Here is a 20,398-nt window from a genome sequence, read left to right on the forward strand (position 1 = left end):
GAAGCTGGGATGAGCTGAGCTGGGCTGGGAAGGGAACGTGTGGAGCTGGGCAGGGCTGGGCTGGGAAGGGAACGTGTGGAACTGAGCTGGGCTGGGAAGCAAATGTGTGGAGCTGGGCTGGGTTGGGCTGGGAAGGGAACGTATGAAGCTGGGCTGGGCTGGGCTGGGCTGAGCTGGGCTGGACAGGGCTGGGCTGGGAAGGGAACATGTGGAGCTGAGCTGGGCTAGGCTTGGAAGGGAACGTGTGAAGCTGGGCTGGGCTGGGCTGGACTGGGAAGGGAACGTGTGAAGCTGGGCTGAGCTGGGCTGGGAAGGGCTGGGAATGGAATGTGTGAAGTTGGGCTGAGCTGAGCTGGGCTGGGAAGGGAACGTGTGGAGCTGGGCAGGGCTGGGCTGGGAAGGGAACGTGTGAAGCTGGGCTGGGAAGGGAAGGGAACGTGTGAAGCTGCGCTGGGCTGGGCAGGGTTGGGCTGGGAAGAGAATGTGTGAAGCTGAGCTGAGCTGGGCTGGGCTGGGCTGGGGGGAACGTGTGGAGCTGGGTAGGGCTGGGCTGGGAAGGGAACATTTGAAACTGGGCTGGGCTGGGAAGGGAAGGGAACGTGTGAAGCTGGACTCAGCAGGGCTGGGCTGGGAAGGGAATGTGTGAAGCTTGGCTGGGCTGGGCTGGGAAGGAAAGGGAACATGTGAAGCTGAGCTCAGCTGGACTGGGCTGGGCTGGGCTGGGAATGTGGGGCGCTAGGCTGAGCAGGGCTGGGCTGGGAAGGAAACGTGTGAAGCTGGGATGAGCTGGGCTGGGCATGGAAGGGAACGTGAGGAGTTGGGCTGAGCTGAGCTGGGCTGGGCTGGGAAGGAAACGTGTGAAGCTGGGCTGGGCAGGGCTGGGCAGGGAAGGGAACGTGTGGAGCTGGGCTGAGCTGGGTGGTGCTGGGAAGGGAATGTGTGGAGCTGGGCTAGGCAGGGCTGGGCTGGGAAGGGAACGTGTGGAGCTGGGTTGAGCTGGGCTGAGCTCGGCTGGGCTGGACTGGGAAAGGAATGTGTGGAGCTGGGCTGAGCCGGGTTGGGCTGTTTGCCTTCATCACAAACATCAGGCTGCCTGTTTCAATGACTTTGCCTCAGGTTCAGAAGCTTAATGTATACATGCATATACACTGAGTGTGCAAAGCATTAAGGACACCTCCTCTTTTCATGACATAGACTGACCAGGTGAATCCAGGTGAAAGCTATTACCACTTATTGATGTCAACTCCACTTCAATCAGTGTAGATGAAGGGGAGGAGAAAGGTTAAAGAAGGATTTTTAACCCTTGAGACAATTGAGACATGGATTGTGTATGTGTGCCATTCAGAGGGTGAAGTGCCTTTGAACGGGGTATGGTAGTAGGTGCCACCGGTTTGTGTCAAGAACTGTTTTGAAGGGGGGGGGGGGGATGTATAAGAGTACTCTGTGTATAATAGTACTGTATGTCTGGAGGATCTGTTACAGACTAACATCGATAGAAGAACAGGGACAGAATATCTCTGAGTGCTGTGAAATCAAAAGCCAGATGGTGGAGAAGGAGTCCGAGGCAAGGAGAGACTAACAGAAAAAAGAGCGAGATAGGAGAGAGAAAGACAATAGATTTTCTTTCATTTTGATTTTCTGCTGCAGTCTGCTGAGCCCCTGTCTTCTCTCTAGCATCCCCTCTCCCTGCTCTTCAGTCTGTCATAACACAATAACAGAGGTCTGACAGCTTAAAAGACACTGGATGAGCATGGAGGTGCTTGGGGAGAAAATTGCTGCAGAACACAGGCAGCTCAGCGGCAAGAGAGAAAAACCATTTTGTCTCGCTCAAGATGGATTCCACTCTGAGATTGCAGGGTACCAAAGACAGAATCAAAATGGAGAACTCTAAAGGGAAAAAATAAAGGCTTTTTAGACATAATTGCTTTTGGCCTATGTTGGTGATATCAAATACTCTGATACAAATCACAAAATTTTGTATTTTCACTTTGATTGCACAATGTATTGTGCAATCAATATTGAATATTGAAGAAGTAAATCATACATATCATTTATGAATATCAATACGAAAGAGATATAATTTTCCTGCAGGGGTTATTATTGATGTATCTGTTCTCTTCAAACTTTAAAGAAACGCCTGGCAATGATAAGGACATGCACACACACACACACCTCCCTCTCTCCCTCCCTCTACGGATCTCACTGCTGGTTGCCCATATCACACAATTGCATTTAAACCAGGAGCTAGAAGCTCCTTCAGGATATCAAATCCATGGACTCTGGTGTCTATTCTAACTAGGTCAACTTTACAATAGCTGCAGACTCTTTCTCCCTCTCCTCTCTCTTATTATTTTCACTACCTTTCAGAAGTGGATTTACAGTGCATTGGAAAGTATTCAGACCCCTTGACTTTTTCCACATTTTGTTACGTTACTGCCTTATTCTAAAATGTATTTAACAAAAAAAAATATCCTCATCAATCTACACAGAATATCCCATAATGACAAAGCAAAAACAGATTTTTTGAAATGTTTGCAAATGCATTACAAATAAAAAACTGAAATATCACATTTACATAAGTATTCAGGCCCTTTAATCAGTACTTTGTTGAAGCACCTTTGGCAGCGATTACAAACCGTAGTCTGGCTTTTTTATGGCGGTTTTGGAGCAGTGGCTTCTTCCTTGCTGAGCGGCCTTTCAGGTTATGTTGATATCGGACTCGTTTTTACTGTGGATATAGATACTTTGGTACCTGTTTCATCCAGCATCTTCACAAGGCTTGTACTGTTAGGTGACCTAAACTGGGACATGCTTAACACCCCGGGCCGTCCTACAATCTAAGCTAGATCCCCTCAATCTCACACAAATTATCAATGAACCTACTGTACCAGGTATAACCCCAAATCCGTAAACACGGGCACCCTCATAGATATCATCCTGACCAACCTGCCCTCTAAATATACCTCTGATCTCTTCAACCAGGATCTCAGCGATCACTGCCTCATTGACTGCTTCTGTAATGGGTCTGCGGTCAAACACCCACCCCCCATCACTGTCAAACGGTCCCTAAAACACTTCAGCGAGCAGGCCTTTCTAATCGACCTGGCCCAGGTATCCTGGAAAGATATTGACCTCATTCCGTCAGTAGAGGATGCCTGGTTATTCTTTAAAAGTGCTTTCCTCACCATCTTAAATAAGCATGCCCCATTCAAAAAATGTAGAACCAGGAACAGATATAGCCGGTGGTTCACTCCAGACCTGACTGCCCTTAACCAGCACAAAAACATCCTGTGGCGTAGCGCATTAGCATCGAATAGCCCCCGTGATATGCAACTTTTCAGGGAAGTTAGGAACCAATATACACAGGCAGCTAGGAAAGCGAAGGCTAGCTTTTTCAAACAGAGATTTGCATCCTGTAGCACAAATTCCAAAAAGTTCTGGGACACTGTAAAGTCCATAGAGAATAAGAGCACCTCCTCCCAGCTGCCCACTGCACTGAGGCTAGGAAACACTGTCACCACCGATAAATCCACGATAATTGAGAATTTCAAAAAGCATTTTTCTACGGCTGGCCATGCTTTCCACCTGGCTACCCCTACCCCGGTCAACAGCTCTGCACCCCCCACAGCAACTTGCCCAAGCCTCCCCTATTTCTCCTTCACCCAAATCCAGATTGCTGATGTTCTGAAAGAGTTGCAAAATCTGGACCCCTACAAATTAGCTGGGCTAGACAATCTGGACCCTCTCTTTATAAAATTATCCGCCGCAATTGTTGCAACCCCTATTACTAGCCTGTTCAACCTCTCTTTCGTATAGTCTGAGATCCCCAAAGACTGGAAAGCTGCCGTGGTCATCCCCCTCTTCAAAGGGGGAGACACTCTAGACCCAAATTGTTACAGACCTATATCTATCCTACCCTGCCTTTCTAAGGTCTTCAAAAGCCAAGTTAACAAACAGATCACCGACCATTTCAAAACCCACCGTACTTTCTCCACTATGCAATCTGGTTTCAGAGCTGGTCTTGGGTGTGCCTCAGCCACGCTCAAGGTCCTAAACGATATCATAACCGCCATCGATAAGAGACAATACTGTGCAGCCGTATTCATCGACCTGGCCAAGGCTTTCGACTCTGTCAATCACCACATTCTTATCGGCAGACTCAACAGCCTTGGTTTCTCAAATCACAGCCTCGCCTGGTTCACCAATTACTTCTCAGACAGAGTTCAGTGTGTCAAATCGGAGGGCCTGTTGTCCGGACCTCTGGCAGTCTCTATGGGGGTGCCACAGGGTTCAATTCTCGGGCCGACTCTTTTCTCTGTATACATCAATGATGTCGCTCTTGCTGCTGGTGATTCTCTGATCCACCTCTACGCAGACGACACCATTCTGTATACCTCTGGCCCTTCTTTGGACACTGTGTTAACTAACCTCCAGACGAGCTTCAATGCCATACAACTCTCATTCCGTTGCCTCCAACTGCTCTGAAATGCAAGTAAAACTAAGTGCATGCTCTTCAACCGATCGGTGCCCGCACTTGCCCGGCATCACTACTCTGGACGGTTCTGACTTAGAATATGTGGACAACTACAAATACCTAGGTGTCTGGTTAGACTGTAAACTCTCCTTCCAGACTCACATTAAGCATCTCCAATCCAAAATTAAATCTAGCTTCGGCTTCCTATTTCGCAACAAAGCATCCTTCACTCATGCCGCCAAACATACCCTCTTAAAACTGACTATCCTACCGATCCTTGACTTCGGCGATGTCATTTACAAAATAGCCTCCAACACTCTACTCAGCAAATTGGATGCAGTCTATCACAGTGCCATCCGTTTTGTCACCAAAGCCCCATATACTACCCACCACTGTAACCTGTATGCTCTCGTTGGCTGGCCCTCGCTTCATATTCGTCGCCAACCCCACTGGTTCCAGGTCATCTATAAGTCTTTGCTAGGTAAAGCCCCGCCTTATCTCAGCTCACTGGTCACCATAGCAGCACCCACCCGTAGCACGCGCTCCAGCAGGTATATTTCACTGGTCACCCCCAAAGCCAATTCCTCTTTTGACCTCCTTTCCTTCCAGTTATCTGCTGCCAATGACTGGAACGAATTGCAAAAATCACTGAAGCTGGAGACCTCACTAACTTTAAGCATCAGCTGTCAGAGCAATTCACAGATCATTGCACCTGTACGTAGCCCATCTGTAAATAGCCCATCCCCATATTATTATTTATTTGTTTTGCACCCCAGTATCTCTGCTTGCACATTCATCTTCTGCACATCTATCACTCCAGTGTTAATTGCTAAATTGTAATTACTTTTTGTTTATTCCATGTGTAACTCTGTGCTGTTGTTTGTGTCGCACTGCTTTGCTTTATTTTCGCCAGGTTGCAGTTGTAAATGAGAACTTGTTCTCAACTGGCCTACCTGTTGTTCTGGGATTGATTTGCACTTTTCGCACCAAAGTACGTTCATCTCAAGGAGACAGAACGCGTCTCCTTCCTGAGTGGTATGACGGCTGCGTGGTCCCATGGTGTTTATACCTGCGTACTATTGTTTGTACAGATGAACGTGGTACCTTCAGGCTTTTGGAAATTGCTCCCAAGGATGAACCAGACTTGTGGAGGTCTACAATTTGTTTTCTGAGATATTGGCTGATTTCTTTTGATTTTCCCATGATGTCAAGCAAAGAGGCAGATAGGCCTTGAAATTCATCCACAGGTACACCTCCAATTGACTCAAATGATGTCAATTAACCTATCAGAAGCTTCGAAAGCCACAACATAATTTTCTGGAATTTTCCAAGCTGTTTAAAGGCACAGTCAACTTAGTGTATGTAAACTTCTGACCCACTGGAATTGTGATACAGTGAAATAATCTGTCTGTAAACAATTGTTGGAAAAATGATTTGTGTCATGCACAAAGTAGATGTCCTAACCAACTTGCCAAAACTATAATTTGTTAACAAGAAATTTGTGGAGTGGTTGAAAAATGAGTTTTAATGACTCCAACTTAAGTGTATGTAAACTTCCAACTTCAGCTGTAAATATGATGGAGGCCACTGTGTTCTTGGGGACCTTCAATGCTGCAGACATTTTTTGGTACCCTTCCCTAGATCCATGCCTCGACACAATCCTGCCTCAGAGCTCTACGGACAATTCCTTCGACCTCATGCCTTGGTTTTTGCTTTGACATGCACTGTCATCTGTGGGACCTTATATAGACAGGTGTGTCTTTCCAAATCATGTCCAATCAATTGAATTTACCACAGGTGGACTCCAATCAAGTTGTAGAAACATCTCAAGGATGATCAATGGAAACAGGATGCACCTGAGCTCAATTTGGAGTCTCATAGCAAAGGGTCTGAATACTTATGTAAAAAAGGTATCTGTTTTTTATGTTTTATAAATTTGCAGAAATGTCTAAAAACCTGTTTTCACTTTGTCATTACGGTGTATTGTCTGTAGATTGATGAGGATTTTTTCTTATTTAATCCATTTGATAAAAAAGCTGAAACATAACAAAATGTGGAAAAACTCAAGGGGTCTGAATACTTTCTGAAGGCACTGTATTTGTAATGATTTATTTATATAAACAATAGATATTGAATTAATGATTAAATATGCCCATATTAAATGTAGGTTTATCCGGTCCTTTTGTATATTTTACCAATTGATAACTTTGTGAAAAAAACACATACTGTTCCTATGCTTGACTTGTCATTGATTCTGTGTACATTTCAGGCCACATGGGGCCTGTAAGCATGACGTTTTACAGTCTATTTTGATCAGGCTTTATCTAAAGACATCCTCCTCGTTGTCAGAGACAAGACACAGCCCTGCTACTATAACTGGTTTTAACTGAAGCTGCCCCTGGCTGGTGTACCTTGGGACCTAAATGCTCACTAAGCTGTCTCTGTCTTAGCATGCTCGCCAAAGCACAGTGAAGACAATCTCTTGTAAATTGCTTTTTCGATCAGTTTTGACATCAATCTGCTCTCCTGGGGATAACGTATGCATATGGTTGCAAGAGGAAGGTATCATTCCTTATGGTTGTTGACAACCCCACTCAGTCGGGTTTGATCCCCAGAATTAACATAATATTACTGCACAGACTGAACTGCTAGTGACACCCAAAGAGGATTTGGCTACTGAAGCAGAGGTTCAGACCAGATAGATTACTGGAGCTAGGGAGGGCAGAGGTCAAATGTAAAGGTTATTTTAGGTAAAAGGTCTTGGTATGATATGTTTAAGGATACGCACTACATGACCAAAAGCATGTGGACAGCTGCTCGTGGAACATCTCATTCCAAAATCATGGGCATTAATATGGAGTTGGGCCCCCCTTTGCTGCTATAACAGCCTCCAACTCTTCTGGGAGGCTTTCCACTAGATGCTGGAACATTGCTGCAGGGACTTGCTTCCATTCAGCCACAAGCTCATTAGTGAGGTCGGCACTGATGTTTGGGCGATTAGGCCTGGCTCGCAGTCGGCATTCCAATTCATCCCAAAGGTGTTTGATGGGGTTGGGGTCAGTGCTCTGTGCAGGCCAGTGAAGTTCTTCCACACCGATCTCGACAAACAATTTCTGTATGGACATCGCTTTTTGTACGTGGCTATTGTCATGCTGAAACAGGAAAGGGCCTTTCCCAAACTGTTGCCTCAAGGTTAAGGTTGGAAGCACAGAATCGGTTAGAATGTCATTGTATGCTGTAGCGTTAAAACTTCTTAGGGATAGGTGTCCCGTCAACGGTACAGTTGTAAATCATGCAGCGCCTTGTGTCACGATCGCAGATTTTAGAGAAACAACAAATGTCGGTACATATAAGTGTCTGATATCGGCTGAAAGCTTAAATTCTTGTTAATATAACTGCACTGTCCAATTTACAGTAGCTATTACTGCGAAAAAATGCCATGCTATTGTTTGAGGAGAGAACCTGACCACAAAACACTTTTTTCACCGCGATAGGTTTGATAAATTCACCTCTGAAGGTGAAATGTGTGCTTACATTCTGAAATCTTGCTCTGATTTATCATCCAAATGGTCCCAGAGATAACATGAAGTGTTGGTTTGTTAGATAAAATGCTTTTTCATATCTTAAAAAGGTCCATATAGCATGCACGATCGATTTTGTATTTCCACTCGTTCAATTTGCAAAGAAAGGAATCTGTGAAAATCTCACCCTAAACGTTGTTTCAACCAGTCAAATCACGTTTCTATATATTCCTCAGAAATCCTAGAATGTAATCAGACTTCACTATATCATTAGGGGTGTAGTATATCCTGTAGGACACCATGTTTGATCAGAGCGAGGCGCCTTCATGGCATGCCGATGACGCGGGCGGTCTTCACTTGAACGACTCTAACTTTGTCAAATAAGCACCAATTGGGGTCAAACAAAGCTAGCTAGATAGCCAATGAGACCCTGTATCTGTCGTAAAATGTAGCTACTAACCTTGTACGACAGCATGCCTTTTCCATTTGCCACCACCATGCTTCACCGTAGGGATGGTGCCAGGTTTCTTCCAGACGTGATGCTTGGCATTCAGGCCAAAGAGTAAAATCTTGGTTTCATCAAACCAGAGAATCTTTAGGTTCCTTTTGGCAAACTCCATGTGCCTTTTACTGAGGAGTGGCTTCCGTCTGGCCACTGTACCATAAAGGCCTGATTGGTGGAGTGCTGCACAGATGGTTGTCCTTCTGGAAGGTTCTCCCATCTCCATAGAGCAGGGCTATCCAACCCTGTTCCTGGAGAGCTACGCTCCTGTAGGTTTTCTCTCCAGCCCCAGTTGTAACCAACCTGATTCAGCTTTTCAACCAGCTAATTATTACAATCAGGTGTGCTAGATGAGGGATGGAGTGAAAACCTACAGGACTGTAGCTCTCCAGGAATAGGGAAGGAAGTCTGGAGCTTTTTCAGAGTGACCATTGGGTGACCATTGGCCCCTTCTCCCCCGATTGCTCAGTTTGGCCGGGCGGCCACCTCAAGGAAGAGTCTTGGTGGTTCCGAACTTCTTCCATTTAAGAATGATGCAGGCTACTGTGTTCTTGGGGACATTCAATGCTGCGTTGTTTGGTACCCTTCCCTTGATCTGTGCCTCGACACAATCCTGTCTCGGAGCTCTACGGACAATTCCTTCCACCTCATGCCTTGGTTTTTGCTCTGACATGCACTGTCAACTGTGGGACCTTATATGGACAGGTGTGTGCCTTTCCAAATCATGTCCAATCAGTTGAATTTACCACAGGTGGACTCCAATCAAGTTGTAGAAACATCTCAAGGATGATCAGTGGAAGCAGGATGCACCTGATCTCATAGCAAAGGGTCTGAATACATATGTAAATAAGGTATTTCTGTTATTTATTTTTAATACATTTGGAAAAATTTCTGGAAACCTGTTTTCGCTTTGTCATTAGGGGGTATTGTGTGTAGATTGAGATATTTTAAAATTTAATCCATTTTAGAAAAAGGCTGTAACGTAACAAAATGTAGAAAAAGTGAAGGGGTCTGAATACTTTCCGAAAGCACTGTACAGTGTATGCTGTATATATTAGATCATTCATGTTTGTGAATGCCATGGATTATGCAGGACCAGGTGTATTTTCTAACTGGATGGATAGCTTCCTATTGAGCTGATTGGCCAGACGACCTCCTGTATTCTTTTATGTGAATAACCCCTCCTCTCTCTTTTTCTCTTCTAGGACCTAGAGTTCTCATCACAACCACAGGAGCCTTGTATATTCTGGATGTCCAGAATGAGGATGGACTGTATAACTACCGCTGCACCACACGGCATCGCTACACTGGCGAGACCAGGCAAAGCAACAGCGCCCGGCTTTTTGTGTCAGGTCAGTCTATGGTGCCCTAAATACCTTAAATAACGGTACCCCAGAAACATCTATATTTCTGTACAGTACACCATGTTGCAGTAATACATCAGAAACTTCTGCATCTTCATATATTGCAATGTCCACAATGCTATCGTAACACTATCTCTTCTAATAGTGAACTCTATTCTTATCATAACATCTTCTCTCTCTTATCTCTCATAAGATCCCACTAACTCAGAGCCGGGGATTCTGGATGGCTTTGACCGTCGGGAGGTCATGGCGTCCCATCGGGTAGAGCTGCCCTGTAAGGCGTCGGGCCATCCCATGCCCAAGTACCGCTGGCTGAAGGACAACAGCCCCCTGGAGCCCGACACACGTTTCCGCCAGAGTGTCACGGGCTTGCTGATAGAGAGCGCCCAGCCCACCGACTCTGGCACCTACGTGTGTGAGGTGTGGAACAGCTATGGCAACGCTGAGGTGGTGGGCCGGCTGCTGGTCAAACGTGAGTCCAAACACCACATCACACTCACACATCAGGAGCTATCACAGCCTGGGTGCAATGATGTCTCTGCGTTAGCTGCTATAGCCCTGTCACTTTGTTTATCTATTTCTTTGATAATGTTCACACAACAAAATATTTATTTCACGGTATAACAATGTCACATCATTTGGTTTGTGGTTTTTGATGTGTGTTCTGTGTTTTCTCTGGTGTCCAGAGCCCCTGAAGGCGGTGGTCAGCCCACGAAAGGTGAAGGGCAGCGTGGGTAGTAAGGTGTCCTTGCATTGCAGTGTCAGTGGCTCTGATGAGTACGAGCTGTCGTGGTACCGTAACGGAGAGATCATCTACCCCGGCAACAACGTGCGGATCACAGGCATCAGCAGGGAGAACCTGATCATGGAGGGCATGGCCAAGAGCGATGGAGGGGCCTACCAATGTTTCGCCAGGAAGAACAAAATGTCCGCTCAGGATTTTGTTCCGGTCATCTTGGAGGGTGAGATACAGTAGCGGTTTCTTATAAAGATCAATGTTGCTATGGCAGTTATTGGATATATTGGTGGTGTTGTAACAAGACAGTGGTTAGAATATATTACCATGTGTTTTTTTTTCATGTGTACTGTACCGCTTGGCATTTGACTGTAGCATGAGCGTTCACGGTTTGATGTTGTGTGCAGGGGTGCAACTTTTGTTTTAGAAGTGGGGGGGACATAATTATTATTACATTTTTTATCCCGTCAGATAAACACAGCCTACCTGACCGCTCTGAGGTGTCTGCATAGTCCTAAAGCACACCATTGCCTTGTTTTGTGTCACATTCCAATGATAAAACTGGGGGGGACAAAAATGCAATTTCAGAATGTGCCCCCCCCCCGTACCCAGTGAACGTTTCACCCCTGGTTGTGTGTATGTTTGGTCTCCATGTATGTTTAGTAGCACCAGCAGTGACTTAGCACAAAGGGATTTTGGGCCTGGATCGATGCAGGGCCTGTGTTAATGCGTTGTGTTGTGCTGCTGCAGAGCCACTGTCATTAGGGCTACTATCCCAGTCAGCTTTAAACTGCTTACCTGAGCCTGGTTGCTTGGGCAACTGTCTTGCGTGGCCACGGAACTGTATAAAGAGGATATTGATCATCTATAATGATGTAGAACATACCAGGGTTAGCAGATAGCAACAGCAGGCCACTCTAAAATAGGTAGGTGTACAGCTTTGAGTAACAGATGATAGATATTCTATTGTTGCTTTTGTTCAGTCCTATTAACCATTACCCATGGTCTCCTTCTCTCTCCCCTTTCAGACGGCACTCCAAAGATTCTGTCCTCCTTCAGTGAGAAGGTGGTCAACCCCAACGAACCGGTCTTCCTGGTGTGTAACGTCAAAGGCACTCCCCCTCCCTCCTGCACCTGGAACCTGGACGACGACCCGGTCATCAAGGACAACCACCACCACCCTGGCCACTACGAGACCAACGAGGGCCACGTGGTCAGCCAGCTGAACATCACTCACACTAAGGAGGTGGACGGAGGGGTGTATCGCTGCACCTGCAGGAACTCGGCCGGGGTGGTCTACCACCAGGCTCGAATAAACGTAAGAGGTGCTTGTCAGATCAGCTCCTCCAAAACAACAAAAACATACACCTAACTCATGTTTGTTTGGTTTCCAAATTCAATGCCTGTTTCTTTTAGGTTTTTGTTGTATTCTCCCTCCTTTGTAAAGTGCCTACAGATTCCTAACCTTTTTACTTTTTACTCATTTTCAGATTTCTTTTGTCTTTCTTTCTTTCTCTTTGCTCCCTTTATTCCTCAGTTGCAGCTTTTGGACTCCATTGTTTAGTTTCCCCTAATTTCTTTCAGTGTTTATTTATCCCTGTGTGAATCTCTCATCACATCGTCCCTCTATGCTCTTTGTGTGATGCTCTTTGTGTGATTGTGATACTCCAGGTCTTTTCCTTTTTCTAACACTGCTTCTAGTCACCCATATCTTGTTGGCCTGTCTGCATGTCAGTCCCTCATGCTGTCAATGACAATGCCAGGTCACAACCACCCATGTTTTGTTAGTGTGTGTTTATGTGTATTGTGTGTATGATCCATCCATAACATATCTGTTCTATTGATTGTGTCTTATTTGTTGGACATATTACCTCTCTTCCTGTCTTTAATAGTAATCTGATCCTCTACACAGATCACTATTGCTGAGATGATTCCCTTCAGCTGATTTGCACTGCTGTTCCATGTGTAGATGTTTGAACACAGTTGACCAATTTATTATTATTTTCTTTGTAGGCCTTACTGACAGGCAGGTTTTCAGCCCAGTGTGGTGTATCCTGTAGGTACAACTGTTGAGCGTCACATAGGTTAACTTTGTACTACATGTTTCTAGGCTGGTGGTGGTTTTATCTTTAGACTGCAAAAGGGAATATAGTTCTCGCTCTCTTGTGTCCTTAGTTAGTTTTTACTTATTATGTTGTTGCTGAATGTATAGATTATTTATTCAGATGAGACAATTAGTTTCAAGTGGCTCTTGGATTTGTAATTCAGTGAACTCATACAGTGAATATTGTCCACTAAAGTGTTCTGTCTTTCAGCTGTCAGCCAACCCTACCTTGTCCTTGTCTAATATGGTCCTGATTTCACAGCCCTCTCTTCAGAGTCTACCATGAGGTCCTGTGGTAAAAACTAACACATTTGGGTGTGCTGTCAGTACATACGGCTTGATGTTGCTGACTGTCATGTCACAATCCCCTCACCCATAAATGTGTTTATAGAGAGCTCTCTCTCCCTCTCTGTATTTTTAGGGGCTGCCAGCATCCGTCCAATGAAAAACATCACGGCCATCGCAGGGCGGGACGCGTACGTCCACTGTCGCGTTATTGGCTACCCGTATTATTCCATCAAGTGGTATAAGAACTCCCACCTGCTCCCCTTCAACCACAGGCAGCGGGCCTTCGAGAACAACGGCACTCTGAAGCTGTCTAATGTGCAGGAGCTGGACCAGGGAGAGTACAATTGCAGGGTATTGGTCAAACCTCACCAAGAGACCAATCAGAGCGTCCATCTCAGTGTCAAAGGTAGGAAGAGCCCGTCTCCCTGACTCATGTACTGTGACAGTACACAGTAAACACACTAGCATACCACACTTGGGTAAGTGTAAAGGACGTCACGCTGCTTGCTTAGCGAGTTCCTCTTCCTCTCGATTTGGCCCACACCTGGCGCAAACTCCTGACCTCTGCCATGCTAGCATACACGACCACCCTCCTGAAGTTTCTTACCAGTCGGCACCACAAGAAAAGCTAGCTATTCACTGGCGCAAGTGGGGACACTGCAGGCTGAGGAGTAAGTTTCACACATCTCCATGTGATACATAAGCATTTAAAGAGGTATGAGAGTGTGGACAGTAGAACATGGCAAAGCTGTAGGCAGAGATAGGAAGTGACCTCGCAGGTCATACTCCCATTGGCCTTCACATCACATTGTGTACCATAAGCTACAGTAACACATTCACCCACTGCTACGACTGCACTGCTATGGGATGTGAGACTAAGCTAGGGTCATTAGTATGACTGCACGTACAGTGGTGATTGAGCTTGATTACCAGAGGCCCAAGAATACGTAATGGTAAAGTTTACGAGGGATTCCCCACGCCTCATATCCATGTCATGAAGGATGCAGCCACTGCTTAAGACATTTCCATAAGATGAGGCTGGTGGGGCGGGGGAAAAGGGGGACCACGTGATATAAAGCAACACTTCCCTGCTACAAGTACCTTAGTTCATTTGCTCTGCTCATGCTTCAAATTCTGAAAGCGGCTGGTGAGATCCCAGGAGTCCATTATCCCTACTTTGTTGTGAATTAAATCAGTGCTGAAGTGCTGCTTATTTCAATGTTATTTTAACTTGTTGATTCTGAAATACGGCTGACTTGCGAGATGGCTGGAGAGTCCCCTGAGAAGGTGCAACAGTGGACTTACTGAGGAGGATCTCACATCTATGTCATTATCTAGTCTAGCATGGGGCCTGATTCTCCAATAATTTGTTTAACATGGTGGTTTTTCCCTACTTGAGGGTCGTTAGGTTTTCTTTGATCTTCTCTTTCTAGACAGACTGACGTGGCATGAGTCGCCAAAATACAGAATCACCCCTTCAAGTGTTTCTGGAATAGTACACCTGTGCTTGGTACTGTTTGCTCTGACTCAGAGTACAGAATGTTCGGCTAGACTGGAGGAATGACTAAGGTGGAATTATGTGATGATTCACTCTCAGTCCTTTTGAGTTCAGAGTCTATACAACGATTTCCAATGACCAAAGGGATTGATAGAAGATTGAAGTATGACACACAGGAGATTGGACCGGTATAGTGTATTGTCTCTCAGCCTAATGTGGTTATGGTCACCTCTCCCCCTCTTCCCTTCCAGTTCCACCATACATCCAGCCCTTTGCATTCCAGCGGTTCTCCATTGGCCAGCGTGTCTTCATCCCCTGCGTGGTAATGTCAGGTGACCAGCCCCTGGACATCACATGGCAGAAGGACGGGCGGCCAATCCCTGCCAGTCTGGGGGTCACCATCGACAACATAGAGTTCACCAGCTCACTGCGGATCTCCAACCTGTCCCCAGACCACAACGGAAACTACACCTGCATTGCACGCAACGAGGCTGCAGCCGTTGAGCACCAGAGTCAGCTCATTGTCAGGGGTGAGAGGCTAGCACATTGTTCCTCTGTCTCCGTCACTGCTTCTAAATGTATCTCTCTTAGGCTCCCTCCTCTCGCTCCCTGACTCGTACTGTCTTTCTTTCTCTCTCTGTTCCTGTTTGTTTCTCTGCTTCTCTCTCCGTTGCTTTGCATCTGTCTTTATACTGTATATTTCTCTCCACTGCACTCTTTTTGTCAATCTTAATCTATCTCTCATACTGTCTTTCTGTCTGAGAAGTACTAGTAAGTCAGTCTGTGTGTGGTTCCCTCTGCTCTTCCAGTTCCTCCCCAGTTTGTGGTGCAGCCCACAGACCAGGATGGGATCTATGGCAAAACTGTGACCCTAAACTGCTCTGCTGAGGGTTATCCACGCCCCACCCTCGTATGGAAGCACTCCAAAGGTAAACAGATACGTAAATCAAGCATCAGAAGACTGTCGGTAGCATTAATTCAATGGTTATACAAACGTATTAAAGGACATTGTTTAGGGATGTAACAGCAGCTGTTTTGGATAGAGTAACTGTAGTTGTAGTTGAACGCATATGGTTTCATCCACAGCCCATGTATGATGTGGTTCAACAACTGCAGGTGTACACATACACTTTCACGGGTCACAGGTGTACAGCCACTGTGGGTTGTGTGGTGGGGGAGCTACCAGTGAGGTGTGAGAGAGCAGGTAAATAAAGTGGCACAGCACTTGACCAGGATAACTGAAGAGGGTACCCAGGTGTTTGCTGCTTCGTCCATAACGGGTGAAATCTTCTCCCAATGGAGAGACAACTAATCCAACCAATGGTGTGGCGTGGGGGGCAGTGTGAGGGGCATCAAAAGTGTGGGTCAGGGCCAGACTCAGCAGCCAGGCTTTGATTGGATTTGTTTGTGACTTGGGCTCCCTGGGACCGAGAGGAGATTGGGTTTGATGTGAGAGAGACGCTCCTCAATATCTTAGACCCCCTGTCTGATTAATAACGCCTAACAGAACCTTGGTCCTTCACCACGGCGATGGCATAGTGAATTCTGGGCCGGCGCCTTTATCTGAGATGTACCTCTAATTTGTAAGTGCAAGTATCTGTGTTGCTGTATGTTATGGCACTGGAGATGCTTTTTTTTTCTCCCAGTCAGGTGTTATCAGAGCAGACCAGAGCCACAGAGAGATAGAAAAGTGAATAAGGAAAGGTCAGCTGGTATTATCATAACTGCTAGCTCTCTCTGGATATGCAAAATCCATAATTCAAGAGCACGTCTTTCTCTGTCTCTCTCTCTATCTCTCTCTCTGTCTATCTCTCTCTCTCTCTCTCTCTCTGTCTCTCTCTCTCTGTCTCTCTCTCTCTCTCTGTCTCTCTCTCTCTCTCTCTCTCGCTCTCTCTCTGTCTCTCTCGGTTTCTCTCTCTGTGTGTCTCTCTCTTTCTTTCTCTCTCTGTCTCTCTCTTTCGCTTTCTGTCTCTCTCTCTTCTCGTCTACAAGGCAGCAGAGTGGGAATAGTACTGCCACTTGACCCCTCGCTAACCAGAAGCACTTGACTGCATTTTTAATTAAGGACCAAAACCCACAGCTCACTAAATGTCCTTATCTTTACACGCCAACTTTAGCGCATGCTGATATCTGGCCCAGTTCAGACATATGTTTAATACTCTATGAGCGAGCCTGGATGTGTTGCTATTACTGTAACATAGATAGACCACTTACAGCTCTGAGTGGATTTCCATGCCCAGACAGCTCATTGACCTGAATGTTTTCAGCATTAGACATTTCCTACACTACACTAAGTCATTTTGACTTTTTTGAATGAGACTGTCCAACATTACCTCCAACGGAAACATAGATGATTATAGAAAATATACTTGTCCCCTGATTTGTGAAAAGTATAATGCTGTATGCTGGTATGCTGAAGTATACCTCACCACCAGAGAGATCTTTGAAGAATATTTGACCTACAAAAGCATGTACATACTAATACTAATCTTTGTGTTTCACCAAGACAAAATCAATGCTTTGGGGATTAGGTTGTATTTACCCCAAAATATATGTACAATAATGTTTTCCGTCTTTGATGTGTAGATTTGTAAATGTACATGCTTACAAGTTCAGTGTTGTTCACATGAAAAATACCAAACATGACTTACAGGCATCAAATCCTGAGAGTCAGTGGAAAAATAAATCCTCACATGTAAAAACAAAGGAAAATAAATGTACTTTGCTGTGTAAAGGAAACTGCACCTCATTTCATTGGCTGATTCCTTGTTTCAAGGCCTCATTGCAGTCTTGTTGTTTTCTTCCTTTACAATCTGCTCTGGTGTTGAACATGGGCACCATCTCTTTAATGATTACCTACTTCTAGTGGCTACATTCTACACTGCAGCTGCTGAGGTTTAGGGGCAGCGTTAAGATGCATGTTTACTGTCCTTAAATCCCTAAAGCTTTGTCACTGAAGCGTTACACACACAGTACAAGTCAAATAAGGATGCGCATCTGTCAATAGTCTGCACCCAAAACATGAGCATTAAAAACAAAAACAGAAGTAGCTTTGGGTTTAAATTAGTTAGGGGAAATTGTAGAATACCACCCCCATGTGCTCTTAAGCTTACGTTGCTTATGCCATAAATACTATGGTTCCGATTAAGGATTAGAGGATATTGTAGACTTACACATCCTTTAAAAATACATTCAAAATGTTTATGATGGTGATTTTTGAAAGGTGATAAATGCATTTGAAATGTGTTTCATCCATGACTCATGTCCCCGTCCCTCCTTGTCTCCACCCCAGGTAACGGGGTTCCCCAGTTCCAGCCCATCGCCCTGAACTCTGGCTCCCGTATCCAGCTGCTGGTCAACGGCTCTCTGCTCATCAAACACGTGCTGGAGGAGGACAGCGGCTACTACCTGTGTAAGGTCAGCAACGATGTGGGAGCTGACGTTAGCAAGTCCATGTACCTCACCGTCAAAAGTAAGACTCCAAAACTACTGTAACGTTTCTTTTTGACTTCCTTGTTAGACTAACTCTGTTTGGTATTGTTGGGTGAAGCATCAAATGACAAGTGTGTATTTTTATTTTATTTATTTTTATTGAACATTTATTTAACTGTATCAGGTCTGTGAGTTTGGGTCAGAGGAAAGGAGGGGAATATAAGGGTAAAATGTTGACCCCACAGTATAGTCACTGGTACTTTGGTCACAGGAGGGGGGGGTTGTGTGTGTGTGTGTGTGTGTGTGTGTGTGTGTGTGTGTGTGTGTGTGTGTGTGTGTGTATAACCGGGTGTTTTTCTGTTGAGCAGCTAAGGACTTATGTCCCCTCCATTACACTCACAACTCTTCATTCAAGCAGAGTCTGCCATGTGGAAAAGAGAGGGAGAGCACAAGACCACTACACCACTGTGCTCTCTTTTTCTCTGGCCTGCTTTCTCTATCTCACTCTTTCTCTGTCTGTCTGTCTGTCTGTCTGTCTGTCTGTCTGTCTGTCTGTCTGTCTGTCTGTCTGTCTGTCTGTCTGTCTGTCTGTCTGTCTGTCTGTCTGTCTGTCTGTCTGTCTGTCTGTCTGTCTGTCTGTCTGTCTGTCTGTCTGTCTGTCTGTCTGTCTGTCTGTCTGTCGATGTATGATAATGATACTGTTGCCCTACTTATCCTACATTGCCTGCATCACATTTCAAATGACATATAGCACCTTCATAAGGTCACCAGTATGCCATCTCTCGATCTGTATTTCCTGAAGTCACAGACATGTCTTGTAACACCCAATATGTTATCTACTGGTATCAGCCCTGTCCCTGGCTGCGTATTGATTTGTATTACAGTGTTTTCCTATAGCCTTGTAGACATGATGTGTGAATGACAAGAGGGAGAGGGCCTGCCTTGCCAGGTCTATTTTAATCAGTACCTGCAGCAGAAAAATGTAACTAAGTGTAGCATCACTAATCCCTTTCTGGTTACAAAACCAGCCTGAGACAGAACCAAGGCCTGGGCCATGGGCTAATCATCATTAACGTCAGTGGGACTGGAGAGGAACTGGGATACAGTTCAGTGACATGAGGTCACTCATTAGACACTGTGTCATTCCAAAGGTTTAGTCATTGAACAATGGACCTTTGGGTTGCTCAGATGGCCTATAGGCTACTGTAGTAACTGTACATTGAATCATCACACAGTTGAAACAGATACAGTCTGAGTGATGAGTCATGACATACTGAAACAAGGACAGGACATGGTTTTGTATTGGAGTCCAGACAGTTTGTGATGTCTCTCTCTGCTGTGTTGACTGGTGTGGCTGCAGCATGTGGAGTATGTTAATGACCTGGTCACCAGTCTCCTGGCACTGCCAGTCTGGCTTCGCTGCGTGGGGGAAGTATTCTCATTTGATGGTGCTCAGATGTGAGGAGAGCTTATTTTCTGTTGCTGTTCTTATCAAGCTGTTGCAGGAGCCTCCCTGCTAAGCTGCTCTCTCTGTCAGAGCCAAATGCAGCTCCCTCCTGGCATTGACTGCTACATAATAATGCAAACACACACACACACACACACACACACACACACATAGACAGACACACACACACGCAAAGATGCTCCACTACAGCCCTGTCGATGAGAATGGTGGCGTGCTCGGTCCTCCTTTTCCTGTAGTCCACAATCATCTCCTTTGTCTTGATCACGTTGAGGGAGAGGTTGTTGTCCTTGCACCACACGGTTAGGTCTCTGACCTCCTCCCTATAGGCTGTCTCATCGTTGTCGGTGAACAGGCCTACCACTGTTGTGTCATCAGCAAACTTAATGAGGGTGTTGGAGTCATGCCTGGCCGTGCAGTCATGAGTGAACAGGGAGTACAGGAGGCTGAGCACGCACCCTTGAGGGGCCCTCGTGTTGAAGATCAGCGTGGCAGATGTGTTGTTACCTACCCTTACCACCTGGGGGCGGCCCGTCAGGAAGTCCAGGAGCCAGTTGCAGAGGGAGGTGTTTAGTCCCAGAGTCCTTAGCTTAGTGATGAGCTTTGAGGGCACTATGGTGTTGAACGCTGAGCTGTCGTCAATGAACAGCATTCTCACATAGGTGTTCCTTTTGTCCAGGTGGGAAAGGGCAGTGTGGAGTGCAATAGAGATTGCATCATCTGTGGATCTGTTGGGGCAGTATGCAAATTGGAGTGGGTCTAGGGTTTCTGAGATAATGGTGTTAATGTGAGCCATGACCAGCCTTTCAAAGCATTTCATGGCTACAGACGTGAGTGCTATGGGTCGGTAGTCATTTAGGCAGATTACCTTAGTGTTCTTGGGCACAGGTACTATTGTGGTCTGTTTGAAACATGTTGGTATTACAGACTCAATCAGGGAGAGGTTGAAAATGTCAGTGAAGACACTTGCCAGTTGGTCAGTGCATGCTCGGAGTACACATCCTAGTAATCCGT

At 45.7% G+C, this 20,398-nt stretch overlaps 1 protein-coding gene across 1 annotated transcript in view; it reads left to right on the plus strand.

The window, feature by feature from the left end:
- The window catches only part of LOC106581126 (Down syndrome cell adhesion molecule homolog), a 132,028-nt gene that overhangs the window by 87,737 nt on the left and 23,893 nt on the right, over positions 1-20,398 (plus strand). Inside the window, exons 4-11 of the mRNA XM_014162938.2 lie at positions 9,703-9,849; positions 10,055-10,333; positions 10,548-10,823; positions 11,626-11,922; positions 13,123-13,395; positions 14,739-15,017; positions 15,297-15,416; positions 17,780-17,959. Coding sequence (XP_014018413.1) covers positions 9,703-9,849; positions 10,055-10,333; positions 10,548-10,823; positions 11,626-11,922; positions 13,123-13,395; positions 14,739-15,017; positions 15,297-15,416; positions 17,780-17,959 — 1,851 coding nt within the window. The remainder of the gene's footprint in view (positions 1-9,702; positions 9,850-10,054; positions 10,334-10,547; positions 10,824-11,625; positions 11,923-13,122; positions 13,396-14,738; positions 15,018-15,296; positions 15,417-17,779; positions 17,960-20,398) is intronic.

Source organism: Salmo salar, chromosome ssa20 (genome assembly GCF_905237065.1).
Source record: "Salmo salar chromosome ssa20, Ssal_v3.1, whole genome shotgun sequence".
In the NCBI taxonomy this organism is placed as follows: domain Eukaryota; kingdom Metazoa; phylum Chordata; class Actinopteri; order Salmoniformes; family Salmonidae; genus Salmo; species Salmo salar.